We start from the raw sequence: 15313 nt of genomic DNA on the forward strand, positions 1-15313 counted from the left end.
ATTTAGAAATCAAGTCCAAGAAATAACAAGGTGACTAGCAAACAGTTGACATAAAATCTTTCTTCTAACAAACTCAAGTAGCTCTCCACCTATGTCCCCATAATTTCTATTTTCATGATGCCCAAGAGAGTTAAGTGCCCTGATTAAGAATGGATGACAGTGGTGGTCAAACCCATGGTCGAGTTCCTGCCTCCAACTCCCCATCAGGTCATTGTACAAACCCTCACCCTCCAGGACCACAGCAGAGTGAGGTCTGTGGAGGCAGCCACAGCAAGTGTTTCTCAGGCTCTGAGCCAGAGTAGGACTGTGGAGACAGTATGGACAGTTTAACCTTCATTTCCCCTTAAGCCCTTATCTGAATAGTTTCTGAAACCTCAGCTCCCTCCCCACAGGTCTGTATTTGTCCGGCAGGGTCTCAGGGTGGCCTGCAGACTCTTCCTGCCGAAGGTGCTGGCATGAACAATGGCTCCGTGGTGATGCACAGCCCAGGCAGCTCCTGTTGCTGGTCTCTGCCATGTGGCCTTCGTCCTAGACTCTGAGGCGGCTCCTGCCTGGCTTCCTCATTGGTGTCCTGGGACCCCAGGACCATGATAAGCCCTCTGTGCTATAAGCCAGGAGTGATGCCAGGTCCTTCTCAAATGTAGCTACACAGTAGGAGTTTCCGACACCTGGTACTGGAGTGGGGTCTCCTTGAAAAAGTGACCTCAGGACATCCCAAGAAGTGGGAGCCAGGAGAAAGCAGGAATCTCCCACAACACCACAGACAGAACTTCTCTCTGCTTTTCCATCTCCAGACCTGGGGGAGCACACCTCCATCCCCTGCCACATTTAGTAGGTCCTTTCCCTGGGAGCCTATAAAACATTTGCTACATATTAGATAGATTCAACAAATATGTTAAAAATGAATTCCTCATACCACCTTTTGGGAAATGTTTAGCCATTCTAACACAATACCTCACCAAGTGGCTGGGGAAAGGTGTGGGTTGCTAGGTGACAAGGCACTCATCTTAGGGAAAGTGCCCCAGCCCTGTTCTCTCCTCCACTGTGAAAGCACCAAGAACACCAGTAAATGAGATCCCTGCAGAGAAGCTGCTCTGTGCTTCATTGTAAAAAATCTAGAACCCCTTCAACAGAAGTGAGTTGGGGGTGTGTGTTTGTTTTGTTTTGTGTTTTCTGTGTTAGCACTGGGGGCAAAAAAGGAGGAGACTTTTTTGCCTCCAGAGCCTTCTTTTCTCTGCCCCTAAGAAGTTCCCTCATGCCCAGTTCTGCTGTGGCATCCAGAGACATTTCAAAGATTAGCTAATTAATTGGACCAAAAAGAAGAAAGGCTCTAAGTCACTCAAATACTGGCCCAGTTTATGGAGGCTTGGTGGACTTGGTGATGAGCCTCTGGACACAAACAGCTTTAACAAACTTAGCTCTGTCTACGTGCCAGAGGTTCAGGCCCAGGGGGGAGGAAGGAGTCTTAGAGCTACATTCTCAAGACAGCTTTCAGTGAACTGTGAAAATTCTCAGCTTTTAGCAACATTATTTATAAGTGTGTATGCCATATGCCATAGTTTTAGAATATTACAAATGTATAAATAAACCTTATTAAAATAAGTACAGGAAAGCTCCAAAGGAGTAAACAAAATCTTCATTTCTTCTGTAACTTCATTCTTCTTAGTTTTTCCAAGGTCTTCTTTATCTCCTCTGCTGCTGCACTGTATTAGGGTTCTCCAGAGAAACAGAACCAAATAGAAGATACAGATATGGATATAGATACAAATGGAGATTTATTATAAGGAACTGGCTCAAGAAATTATGGAGGCTGAGAAGTCCCAAGATCTGCTGTATGCAAGCTGAAGACCCAGGAAAACTGGTGGTATAATTCAGTCCTAGTCTGAAGGCCTGAGACCAGGTGAGTCAATGATCTAGGTCCTTTAGTCCAAGGGCAGAAGATGGGATGAGACATCCCAGCTCCCCAGTGAGGCAGGAAAAAGGGGGCAAATTCCTCCTTCCTCTGCCTTTTGTTTTTTTCAGACCTTCAAGGGATGGATGTGTCCAACCACACTGGAGGGGGCAATCTACAGAGTCTAATCCTGTTACGGAGTCCAAGCTCACTCTGCTCGCTGCCAACAGGTCAATAAATCAGGAGATGAGGTACTGAGGTAAGGAATAGTGACTTTATTCGGAAAGCCGGCAGACTGAGAAGATGGCAGACTAGGGTCCTCCCAGAACACTATCTTATTGGGGTCTGGATGCCAGTTTCTTTTATAGAATTAGAGGGGGAAGTAAAGTAAAAAGGCAGAATAGAGAGGGAGAGTAAAAAGGGCCAACAGCCTTGCAAAACCTCCTGGAATGGCAGCCTCAGGGAGGGGATGTGTAATTTCTTCTTTCTTGCAGCCATTCACACGTGGGTAGGGTTCCTGAGGCAGGCCATTATGTGTGATTACAGTAACAAAAGCAACAAAAAGCAAAGGCTGAAGTCAAAGAAACAGATCCAACATGGAGTCAAAATTGGCTCTTCCCTGTTACAATCCCATCTGTAAACACCCTCACAGACACACCCAGAAGCAATATTTAATCTGGGCAACTCATGGCCCACTCAAATTGACCCATAAAATTAACCACCACATGCACTAAAAAAATTTGCAAGGAAATTTGCAACAGAAGAGCCAAATCCATCTTCTTCTTTATTCCAAAGTAATTTCCTAACTCATTTGTAAGCAGTCTATGTAATTTTCAAAATGCATTTGAATATATACTCTAGACCAGCGGTCCCCAACCTTTTTGGCACCAGGGACCGGTTTCATGGAAGACAATATTTCCACGGATGAGAGGGGTAATGGTTCTGGCAGTAATACGAGCAATGGGGAGCGATGGGGAGCAGCAGATGAAGATTTGCTTGCTCACCCGCTACTCACCTCCTGCTGTGTGGCCCGGTTCCTAACAGTCCACAGACAAGTACAGGTCCATGGCCCAGGGATTGGGGACCCCTGCTCTAGACCATAAGAGGAAAAGGCTGGAATAATCCTTCATAGACAGATCTATTTTATTGGTTATAGTTTGACAGATTTAAGTAGAAAGCTGAGGGAAGCACTGTAGTAGGCTGTATTCTTGTTCCCAAATATTTGCACCTCTTGTGCCTGGCAGCAGGTGTCTGCCTTGGGAGGAAGAGGCACCTCCACTGGGCTTGGTCATGTGACTTGCTTGGGTCAATGGCATGCAAACAGACCAGGCAACTGTCATGTCTGAGCAGAGTCTTTAAGAACATTTGAGTGTTTCCCCTAACTCTCTTGCTTTTCCCTCTTCCAGGAGAAAGCATGTCCCAGACAAGAGCTGCTCCTTCAGAGTAGGCAGTGGGACGGGAAGACTCGCAGCTGATCTGCAGCCAAAGCAAGAAATGACTGTCCTAAGTCACCGAGGTTGGGGTTTTGTGTTAACACAGCATGAGGAAGGAGTTTTAGTGCTACAGTCTCAAGGTAGTTTTGAGTGAACTGTGAATACTCTTAGCTTTATACATTATTATTTATGTGTCCATGCCATATGCTAAAAGAACAACTCATGGACCACTCAGATTGACATAAAATTAACCATCACATGCACAATGACAATTCTTTCTGTTTCCCCAAGATCTAGGCCCTCACTTCTAATGTTTTCTTCTTCTCCTTGCCCTTCCCCTTCCTCTGCTTTCCCTCCCTCTGTCTCCTCCTCCTCCATCTCCTTCTTTTCCTCCTTCTGTATCTCTTTCTCTCCATATTCCACTCAGCATATTCGTAATTAAACACAGCACTACTGCTTCAAACCTGTCTTTCCAACTTCTTGCTCACCCTCAGGTGATGAACAGGTTCATCTTTGACCTTCTCCTAGCACATCTCACAATCTGCTTAATGTCAAGTTTGGTCATTTCAGCTTGTCGAGTTCACTCTCACCCTTCCATGCTGCCCAGTGCTGTCACCTTGGCTCAGGTCTTACAACCTCAGGCATGGATTTTATAAAATTTCCAGGTTGATAACCCAAGTCCCCCTCTCTCCCCTCTATAATTTATCATCTAATCCTCCCAAAGGTCTGGTCACACTACAGCTCCATTCAGAAGGCTTCTGTGGTATCAATGTCTATGCTACAAAACAAAGCCCTCTACAATCTGATCTACTTTGATCATATCTACAATCTGATCTACCTTGACTCACAGCTCCATTCATGTACTCCAAGAGCCTTTCTGATGGGACCACTCATCACTTACCCTAAAAGTACCATGTTTTCCCAGCTCTGTGACTTTGCTCACTCTGTTCCCTAAGCCTGGAAAGTTCTGACCCATCTTCCACCATATTCAAAATGCACCATGGTCCAAATATCACTCCTTCCAAGAAGCCTTCATTGATTCTCCCAAGTAAAAGCATTATTCCCTCTTCTGAGCTCCTATAGCAGGGATCCCCAATCCCCGGGCCACGAACCAGTACCAGCCTGTGACCTGTTAGGAACTGGGCTGCACAGCAGGAGGTGAGCGGCAGGCAAGCGAGCGAAGATTCATCTGCACTCCCCATCGCTCACATTACAGCCTGAACCATCCCCACACACCTCCACACACCCCTGGTCCGTGGAAAAACTGTCTTCCACAAAACCGGTCCCTGATACCAAAAAGGTTGGAGACTGCTGTCCTATAGCACTTTTCTTGGCACTCTTATCACCTGTTTTAAATTAAGAGTATAATTTACATTAAAGTATATGAATCTTAGGCTTGATGAACTTTTACATACACATCACACTTGTAATCTTCCACCCAGATCAAGATGTAGAACATTTCCAGCATCCCAGGAGGTTTCTTTGTTCCCCTTCCAGTTGAAATTCCCTTCCAAACGTAACCTCTATTCTGATTCACCCGACATTGGTCTTGCCTGTTTTTGAACGTCATACAAATGGAGCCATATAGTACCCACTCTTTTATATCTGTTTTCTCTCACCCAACATCACATCTCTGAGATTCATCAGATTGTGCATATCAATCATGTGGTTTTTTTTTTTTTTTCTTCGGTACGCGGGTCTCTCACTGCTGTGGCCTCTCTCGTTGCGGAGCACAGGCTCCGGACGCGCAGGCTCAGCGGCCATGGCTCACGGGCCCAGCCGCTCTGCGGCATGTGGGATCTTCCCAGACCGGGGCACGAACCCGTGTCCCCTGCATCGGCAGGCGGACTCTCAACCACTGCGCCACCAGGGAAGCCCAATCATGTGTTCTTTTTTATTGCAGAGTACCCCATTGTATGACTACACCATAATTTATTTAACAATTGTACTGTAAATGGACATTTTTCTGTGTTTTGGCTATTACAAATAAGGCTTCTATGGTTATTTTTGTACATGTCTTTTGTTGAATACAGGTACTCATATTTCACCTCACAAATAGAATTACTGGGTCATAAGGTATTTAAATGTTTGGCTTTGGAGGTATCAATACTACCAAACATTTTTCCCAAGTGGTTATACTAATTCACACCTTAACAGCAATGTAAGAGAATTCCAATAGCTCCACCTCCTTGCCAATACTCCTTATTGTCAGAGATTTTTAACCCTTTCTGGTGGCTAGGTCCTCATTCTATATTGAATTACAACCACAAACGATAACACTTACCCAGGGCTTGACAGTTTGCAAACTTTCTAAGTGTGTAATATCTTAAAGCATATTCCCCACAGCTCTATAAAGTAAGCAAGGAGAGTCCCATTATGATCCCTATTTTATAGATGAGGAAACAAAGGCTCAGAAAGGTTAAGCAGATCGCCCAAGGCCATAAGTCACATGCAGTAGAGACCATGAACTCTGTATATCCATCATGCTATACGGTTTACAGTTATTGGGGGACATGTTTTATCTCTGCTAGTTTACTAACAGCTCTTCGAGGTTAGGCTCTATTTTAACTTAACGCTATTTAATAAATGAATGAATGAACTTAAATATAAAATTGAAATTTCTCCATCTATAGAGAAAAACTTTACAATAATTGATTACAATAACATAATGAGAGACTTCCCTGGTGACGCAGTGGTGAAGAACCTGCCTGCCAATGCAGGGGACACAGGTTCAAGCCCTGTCCAGGAAGATCCCACATGCCATGGAGCAACTAAGCCTGTGTGCCACAACTACTGAACCTGCACTCTAGAGCCCGTGAGCCACAACTACTGAGCCCATGTGCCACAACTACTGAAGCACACCTGCCACAACTACTGAAGCCTGTGTGCCTAGAGCCTGTGCTCCACAATGAGAAGCCACTGCAATGAGAAGCCCCCGCACCGCAACGAAGAGGAGCCCCCGCTCGCCACAAACTAGACAAAGACCGCAGGCAGCAAGGAAGACCCAACGCAGCCAAAAATAAATAAATACATTTATTTAAAAAATAATAATAGGGGCTTCCCTGGTGACACAGTGGTTGGGAGTCCACCTGCTGATGCAGGGGACGCGGGTTCGTTCCTCGGTCCGGGAGGATGCCACATATCACGGAGCGGCTGGGCCCGTGGGCCATGGCTGCTGAGACTGCGCGTCCGGAGCCTGTGCTCCGCGGCGGGAGGGGCCGCAGCGGTAGGAGGCCCGTGTGCCGCAAAAAAAATAAAAAAAAATAATAATAAAAATAAAAAATAATAATAATAACATAATGAAAGAAGCATCATCATTTGTTATCTGAATCACAAAGGGTGGTATTTCAGATCCACAGATCCACAAATACCGAAACATTTAGCCCTATTTAATGACTTTCTTAGAATGCTGAAGGATTCAAAACAAATTTAAATCCTCTCTTTGAAGGATTTTTTTAAACTTTTTTCTTTTTTTTTAAATTCACCCAATTACTTCGCACACAGCACAGTGGAGCTCAGCTCTTTCCCCTCCTGTCAGTGGTTACTGAGGAAACTCTTTTCAGTGCTTTAACTATTGTCTGGCTGTGTTTATCTTTGGCACCAAGCAAGAACAAAATCCTTCTAAAGGGCCTTAACTTTTATTACATTACCTAAATTCTACCTAAAAATTGTCTTTATTATACTACATTACATATTTATATGTACTTGCATAAACTAGGCATAATTCTCCTTATGCTTAGAGTTTTATATAACTATAGAACCCTAACATGTATACAAATTAAAAACACAAAGCCAATAAAATTCAAATTAGTGAAGTTAATTTAGTATCAAGTGGTGATGTTTTGGTGCTTACATTGTGCATATGGTGCTGGTGCTGGAGTATCGATTCTTTTCAATTTGTCAAGCCCTGACTCTTGTGTCCTAGAGATGGCCTATCTCTCCTCTTCTCTATTTAACTACAGCAGGTCTCCGGCATACAGCACCTGCTGATTGCTGCGGGGCCCACACACATCATTTAAGCATTAGCAGTCTCTGTCCTACTACTCACTGCTGTTCAGTTAAGGAATAACACTTGGTGCCAAAAACTAATCCAGATCACAAATGACAAACACCTAAAATTGCCTGGCAGTGTCTCATACAAGACTCTTTCTCATTATGCTGATATTAATGTATGTAAACTACCACAGAAATGAAGACATAAAATATTAAATCCTCTTAGAGAACTGCTATACCTTATCCCTTTTACCTTAAAACACTGAAAAATTAGAGACAATTCAAAAAGCTTTCCTCTGAAGAAAAGGATGGGTTAAATGCGACTGTGTTTGGTCTTTGGAGGATGCCAACAACACAGGCCCACAAAGAGAAGAGGTACTTGCTCCATCCATAAGGAGCATCAGATCCAAACATTAAGCTACTCAGACTATTCCTGACAGAGTCATCATCGTTAGATGCAAAGGAAAAGCATTCATCGGCAATAAAACAATCAAAGAAAAATAACTTCTAATTGAACAACATCAGTTAAACTGACTAACTCACGTGTAATGCATTTTTATTTCCCTTCAGTGCAATGTACAAATATTTGCCTAGCATTTTCTCTCCTTCTACACAGGGCATGATGAGTCAAAAGTGGCATATTAAACAACTCGCACCCTCACTCAAACTCGATATCTGGCTGGATTTTCTGGGCCAAGGCGATCAAAGTTTAAGGAATTAATTGAATATTCGACTCCTTGTCAAAAAGACCTGCATTCCCTTCTCATTCTCCAAACCTGCCTTTATAGCCTCTCTTTTTAATCCTAGAGTTTATAAAAATTCTGTTGGATCATACAAGTTGTAGTGTCATAATGTTTCTAGAAGTTGCACAGAACATTTTTTGACATCAGATTATTATAGCATCCTGTGAAGTAGACATTGAAAAGTTCTTCAGATGAAAGATGAGCTGTAAATGTATGTATTTTTCCAAACCCAGATTTCCTTTTCTACCCAAGAGGACTCTCACACAAAAAAGAAAAAAAATTTTAATAAAAAAACAAGATCTCTTTTCAATATCCCATTTACATTCTCAGAATATGATAAAAGAACTTCAGTGGCAAAAAGATAATTATCTACACGTTGCCATCACCTTCCTGAATAGCTTGAGATAAGAAGTGACAGAAAGAAAACCAAGAAAGCAGGAAGGAGGGAGAAAAAGAAGGAAGGAAGGAAGGCAAAAAGGAAAGGGGGAAGGAGGTAGAGAGGGAGGGAGGAAGGAAGGTTGGAAGGAAGGAAGGCCAGGAGGGAGGGAGGAAGGAAGGTTGGAAGGAAGGAAGGCCAGAAGGGAGGGAGGAAGGAAGGAAGAGGGAGGGAAGAAAGAAATGAAAAGAAAAAAAAAAAGAAGAAAAGCTTGCCTTAGAGAAATATCAATGAAGCTGACAGCTTCAACCCAATGTTTTCTACTTTAGGAAGGTCATACATAAGTACAGTCACCCCTGTGAAAATGGCCTTTGTGACATATTTGTCTGCCTCAATAATACTGAAATTTGGAGAAATTTGTCTGTATGTTCAAATAACATTTCTTTCAGGAATTTGTCTCCAAACCTCGATGCTGCTTTTCATTTCCTACGGTCATTTTAAAACTATATTAGTTAAAGAAATACAAATTCCTACCGCATTTGTATCAGCTTTGGTATTGTTTTCCTTGTGAGTGAGCAGAATTATGTTCCCTGTGAGTCGTCTTGCCATAGACGGGCACACTCCCTGGGTGACATTCATTGTTAGTCTGACTATCACTTCCTTATGCCCCCCCCTCAAGTAGTGAGTAGAGGTTGCTTATCTGTTTCCTGAATTGATGTTAAGTGTGTGCACATTTCCTGTGACTAAAGAAATATATACTTAGACTATTGGGGGGAAAAAAGGAACAGGGCCTTCAATTCTAGGCCTCAAAGTGAAATGTCAAAAGAGGGTACACAAACACCCCCTTCTCAGGTAGAACCATAAGAAGAAGAAATGTACTAGTTCTTAGCGTTAAGCAAGGGACATGTTCTATTGACAAGAGGACAGAATGCCAAAAGATCAAATTAATTGGAGAGCTGGGTCTTATCCTCCTCAATTTACTCCCCCTGCAGTTTTCATTCTGCATGTTTATCTGCAAGAAAAACTATTTGTTTTGTATTTACTTTGTTCTTTAATAAACACTCTGTAGATTTTCGTAGGATTTAATTAAGGTAGTCAAGTCACTCACAAATTAAGACACAACAAATTTCATATAAAAGCAACAATTTTTTGTGAAGCAGTCTGATTTTAATTCAGCAATATGAAAAGCATTTATTTCTTTTGCCAACCCATCATAAAAGTAAAAAACGTTTTGGATGAACTGTCACACCTTGGTTTAAGAAGTTATTATTACAATATCTGTAGGCTCATTCTGTTTCCTTGACTTTGAGAAATATTTAATGATGACTTTTATTGCTAAGGCAACTCTAATGAAAATGGTATTGACTTTAATTTGAACCAATATTAATATTGCCCTAAATCTATACTGCTGACAGAAAATGCTTTCCTTTACTAATATCACCCCTCGAAAGTTTCAATAAAAGCCTTGATGTTAACTTCTAAGGTTTCAAAAATCTGTAACCCAAAATGTGCCATTTGATGGATTAATGGTCTTGCCTCCTGCCATCCAAGTTAGCCAACATCAGATTGACTTTGAAACACCAAGACCTTGAAGAAATGAAGAGCAACTCAAATACAGTGTCTGAACTCCATCTTTAATTGACACTAAAATGTTTTAAAACCTAAAAGTATTTGATTTTAAAAATTAATCCGTGTTTTTTAAGTCATCAATAGAAGCACTTACATCCAGTTTAAAAGACACAGGAGAGGTGGAGGGGAAGAAGGCGGAAGAGTAAGACGTGGAGATCACCTTCCTCCCCACAGATACACCAGAAACACATCTACACGTGGAACAACTCCTACAGAACACCCACTGAACGCTGGCAGAAGACCTCATACCTCCCAAAAGGCAAGAAGCTCCCCACGTACCTGGGTAGGGCAAAAGAAAAAAGAATAAACAGAGACAAAAGGATAGGGACGGGACCTGCACCCATGGCAGGGAGCTGTGAAGGAGGAAAGGTTTCCAAACACTAGGAAGACCCTTCGCAGGCGGAGACTGCGGGTGGCCGAGAGGGGGAGCTTCGAAGCCGCGGAGAAGAGCACATCCACAGGGGTGCGGAGGGCAAAGCGAAGAGATTTCCGCAAAGAGGATCGGTGCTGACTGGCACTCACCAGCCCGAGAGGCTTGTCTGCTCACCCGCCGGATTGGGTGGGCTCTGGGAGCTGAGGCTTGGGCTTCGGTCAGAGCGCAGGGAGAGGACTGGCGGCGTGAACACAGCCTGAAGGGGTTAGTGCACCACGGCTAGCTGGGAGGGAGTCCGGGGGAAAGTCTGGACCTGCTGAAGAGGCAAGAGACTTTTTCTTCCCTCTTTGTTTCCTGGTGCGCGAGGAGAGGGGATTAAGAGCGCTGCTTAAAGGAGCTCCAGAGATGGGCGCGAGCCGCGGCTAACAGCGCGGACCCCAGAGACGGGCATGAGACGCTAAGGCTGCTGCTGCCGCCACCAAGACGCCTGTGTGCGAGCACAGGTCACTATCCACAGCCCCCTTCTGGGGAGCCTGTGCAGCTCGCCACTGCCAGGGTCCCGGGATCCAGGGACAACTTCCCCGAGAGAACGCACGGCACACCTCAGGCTGGTGCAACGTCACGCCGGCCTCTGCCGTCACAGGCACGCCCCACACTCCGTGCCCCTCCCTCCCCCGCGGCCTGAGTGAGCCAGAGCCCCCGAATCAGCTGCTCCTTTAACCCCGTCCTGTCTGAGCGAAGAACAGATGCCCTCTGGCAACCTACACGCAGAGGCGGGGCCAAATCCAAAGCTGAGCCCCTGGGAGCTGTGCGAACAAAGAAGAGAAAGGAAAATCTCTCCCAGCAGCCTCAGAAGCAGCGGATTAAAGCTCCACAATCAACTTGATGTGTCCTGCATCTGTGGAATACATGAATAGACAACGAATCATCCTAAATTGAGGAGGTGGAATTTGAGAGCAAGATTTATGATTTTTTCCCCTTTCCTCTTTTTGTGAGTGTGTATGTATATGCTTCTGTGTGAGATTTTGTCTGCATAGCTTTGCTTCCACCATTTGTCCTAGGGTTCTATCCGTCCGTTTTTTGCTTGTTTGTTTGTTTAATTTTTTTCTTAATAATTACTTTTTAAATAACTTTATTTTATTTTACTTTATCTTCTTTCTTTCTTTCTTTCTTTCTTTCTTTCTTTCTTTCTTTCTTTCTTTCCTTCCTTCCTTCCTTCCTTCCTTCCTTCCCTCCTTTAGACAATGAATCATCCCAAATTGAGGAGGTGGACTTTGAGAGCAAGATTTATGATTTTTTCCCCTTTTCCTCTTTTTGTGAGTGTGCATGTGTATGCTTCTGTGTGAGATTCTGTCTGTATAGCTTTGCTTCCACCATTTGTCCTAGGGTTCTATCTGTCCGTTTTTTGCTTGTTTGTTTTTTGTTTAATTTTTTTCTTAATAATTATTTTTTATTTTAATCACCTTATTTTATTTACTTTATCTTCTTTCTTTCTTTTTATCCTTCCTTCCCTCCTTCTTTCCTTCCTTCCTCCCACCCTCCCTGCTTCCTTTCTTTCTTTCTACTTCTACTAATTCTTTCTTTCTACTTTTTCTCCCTTTTATTCTGAGCCGTGTGGATGAAAGGCTGCTTAAATTAAAAGCAGCAAGGGAAAAACAACAAATAACACACAAGGGAATCCCCATAAGGTTAACAGCTGATCTTTCAGCAGAAACTCTGCAAGCCAGAAGGGACTGGCAGAACATATTTAAAGTGATGAAGGAGAAAAACCTGCAACCAAGATTACTCTACCCAGCAAGGATCTCATTCAGATTTGATGGAGAAATTAAAATCTTTACAGACAAGCAGAAGTTGAGAAGGTTCAGCACCACCAAGCCAGCTTTACAACAATGCTAAAGGAACTTCTCTAGGCAAGAAACACAAGAGAAGGAAAAGACCTACAATAACGTACCCCAAAAAATTAAGAAAATGGGAATAGGAAAAAACATATTGATAATTACCTTAAATGTAAATGGACTAAATGCTCCCACCAAAACACACAGATTGGCTGAATGGATACAAAAACAAGACCCGTATATATGCTGTATACAAGAGACCCACTTCAGACCTAGAGACACATACAGACTGAAAGTAAGGGGATGGAACAAGATATTCCATGCAAATGGAAACCAAAAGAAAGCTGGAGTAGCAATTCTCACATCAGACAAAATCGACGTTAAAATAAAGCTTATTAGAAGAGACAAAAAAGGACATTACATAATGATCAAGGAATCAATCCAAGAAAAAGATATAACAATTGTAAATATTTATTCACCCAATATAGGAGCACCTCAATACATAAGGCAAATACTAAAAGCCATAAAAGGGGAAATCGACAGTAACACGTTCATAGTAGGGAACTTTAACACCCCACTTTCACCAATGGACAGATCATCCAAAATGAAAATAAATAAGGAAACACAAGCTTTAAATGATACATTAAACAAGATGGACTTAATTGATATTTATAGGACATTCCATCCCAAAACAACAGAATACACATTTTTCTCAAGTGCTCATGGAACATTCTCCAGGATAGATCATATCTTGGGTCATAAATCAAGCCTTGGTAAATTTAAGAAAATTGAAATTGTATCAAGTATCTTTTCTGACCACAATGCTATGAGACTAGATATCAATTACAGAAAAAAATACAAACACATGGAGGCTAAACAATACACTACTTAATAACGAAGTGATCACTGAAGAAATCAAAGAGGAAATAAAAAAATACCTAGGAACAAATGATAATGGAGACACGACAACCCAAAACCTATGGGATGCAGCAAAAGCAGTTCTAAGAGGGAAGTTTATAGCAATACAATCCTACCTTAAGAAACAGGAAACATCTTGAATAAACAACCTAACCTTGCACCTAAAGCAATTAGAGAAATAAGAACAAAAAAACCCCAAAGTTAGCAGAAGGAAAGAAATCATAAACATCAGATCAGAAATAAATGAAAAAGAAATGAAGGAAATGATAGCAAAGATCAATAAAACTAAAAGCTGGTTCTTTGAGAAGATAAACAAAATTGATAAGCCATTAGCCAGACACATCAAGAAGAAAAGGGAGAAGACTCAAATCAATAGAATTAGAAATGAAAAAGGAGAAGTAACAACTGACACTGCAGAAATACAAAAGATCACGAGAGATTACTACAAGCAACTCTATGCCAATAAAATGGACAACCTGGAAGAAATGGACAAATTCTTAGAAAAGCACCACCTGCCAAGACTGAATCAGGAAGAAATAGAAAACATGAACAGGCCAATCACAAGCACTGAAATTGAAACTGTGATTAAAAATCTTCCAACAAACAAAAGCCCAGGACCAGATGGCTTCACAGGCGAATTTTATCAAACATTTAGAGAAGAACTAACACCTATCCTTCTCAAACTCTTCCAACATATAGAAGAGGGAGGAACACTCCCAAACTCATTCTATGAGGCCACCATTACCTTGATACCAAAACCAGACAATATGTCACAAAGAAAGAAAACTACAGGCCAATATCACTGATGAACATAGATGCAAAATCCACAACAAAATACTAGCAAACAGAATCCAACAGCACATTAAAAGGATCATACAGCATGATCAAGTGGGGTTTATCCCAGGAATGCAAGGATTCTTCAATATATGCAAATCAATCAATGTGATACACCATGTTAAGAAATTGAAGGAGAAAAACCATGTGATCATCTCAATAGATGCAGAGAAAGCTTTCGACAAAAGTCAACACCGATTTATGATAAAAATCCTGCAGAAAGTAGGCATAGAGGGAACTTTCCTCAAGGCCATATATTACAAACCCACAGCCAACAACATCCTCAATGGTGAAAAACTGAAATCATTTCCACTAAGATCAGGAAAACGACAAGGTTGCCCACTGTCACCACTCTTATTCAACATAGTTTTGGAAGTTTTAGCCACAGCAATCAGAGAAGAAAAGGAAATAAAAGAAATCCATATCAGAAAAGAAGAAGTAAAGCTGTCACTGTTTGCAGATTACATAATACTATACATAGAGAATGCTAAACATGCTACCAGTAAACTACTAGAGCTAATCTATGAATTTGGTAAAGTAGCAGGATACAAAATGAATGCACAGAAATCTCTGGCATTCCAATATACTAATGATGAAAAATCTGAAAGTGAAATCAAGAAAACACTCCCATTTACTATTGCAATAAAAAGAATAAAATATCTAGGAATAAACCTACCTAAGGAGACAAAAGACCTGTATGCAGAAAATTATAAGACACTGATGAAAGAAATTAAAGATGATACAAATAGATGGAGAGATACACCATGTTCTTGGATTGGAAGAATCAACATTGTGAAAATGACTCTACTACCCAAAGCCATCTACAGATTCAATGCAATCCCTATCAAACTACCACTGGCATTTTTCACAGAACTAGAACAAAAATTTCACAGTTTGTATGGAAACATAAAAGACCCTGAATAGTCAAAGCAATCTTGAGAACAAAAAACGGAGCTGGAGGAATCAGGCTCCCTGACTTCTGACTATACTACAAAGCTACAGTAATCAAGACAGTATGGTACTGGCACAAAAACAGAAAGATTGATCATGGAACAGGATAGAAATCCCAGAGATAAACCCACACACATATGGTCACCTTATCTTTGATAAAGGAGGCAGGAATGTACAGTGGAGAAAAGATGGCCTCTTTAATAAGTGGTGCTGGGAAAACTGGACAGGTACATGTAAAAGTATGAGGTTAGATCACTCCCTAACACCATACACAAAAATAAGCTCAAAATGGATTAAAGACCTAAATGTAAGGCCAGAAACTATCAAACTCTTAGAG

The 15313-nt window shown here is 41.8% G+C and overlaps 1 protein-coding gene across 1 annotated transcript in view; it reads right to left on the bottom strand.

Annotated features, from left to right (window-relative positions):
• The window catches only part of NEK11 (NIMA related kinase 11), a 107780-nt gene that overhangs the window by 40334 nt on the left and 52133 nt on the right, over positions 1 to 15313 (bottom strand). The window contains 1 exon segment of the mRNA XM_070045380.1: positions 10613 to 10694. Coding sequence (XP_069901481.1) covers positions 10613 to 10694 — 82 coding nt within the window.

Source organism: Globicephala melas, chromosome 4 (assembly GCF_963455315.2).
Source record: "Globicephala melas chromosome 4, mGloMel1.2, whole genome shotgun sequence".
NCBI classification, from domain to species: Eukaryota; Metazoa; Chordata; class Mammalia; order Artiodactyla; family Delphinidae; genus Globicephala; species Globicephala melas.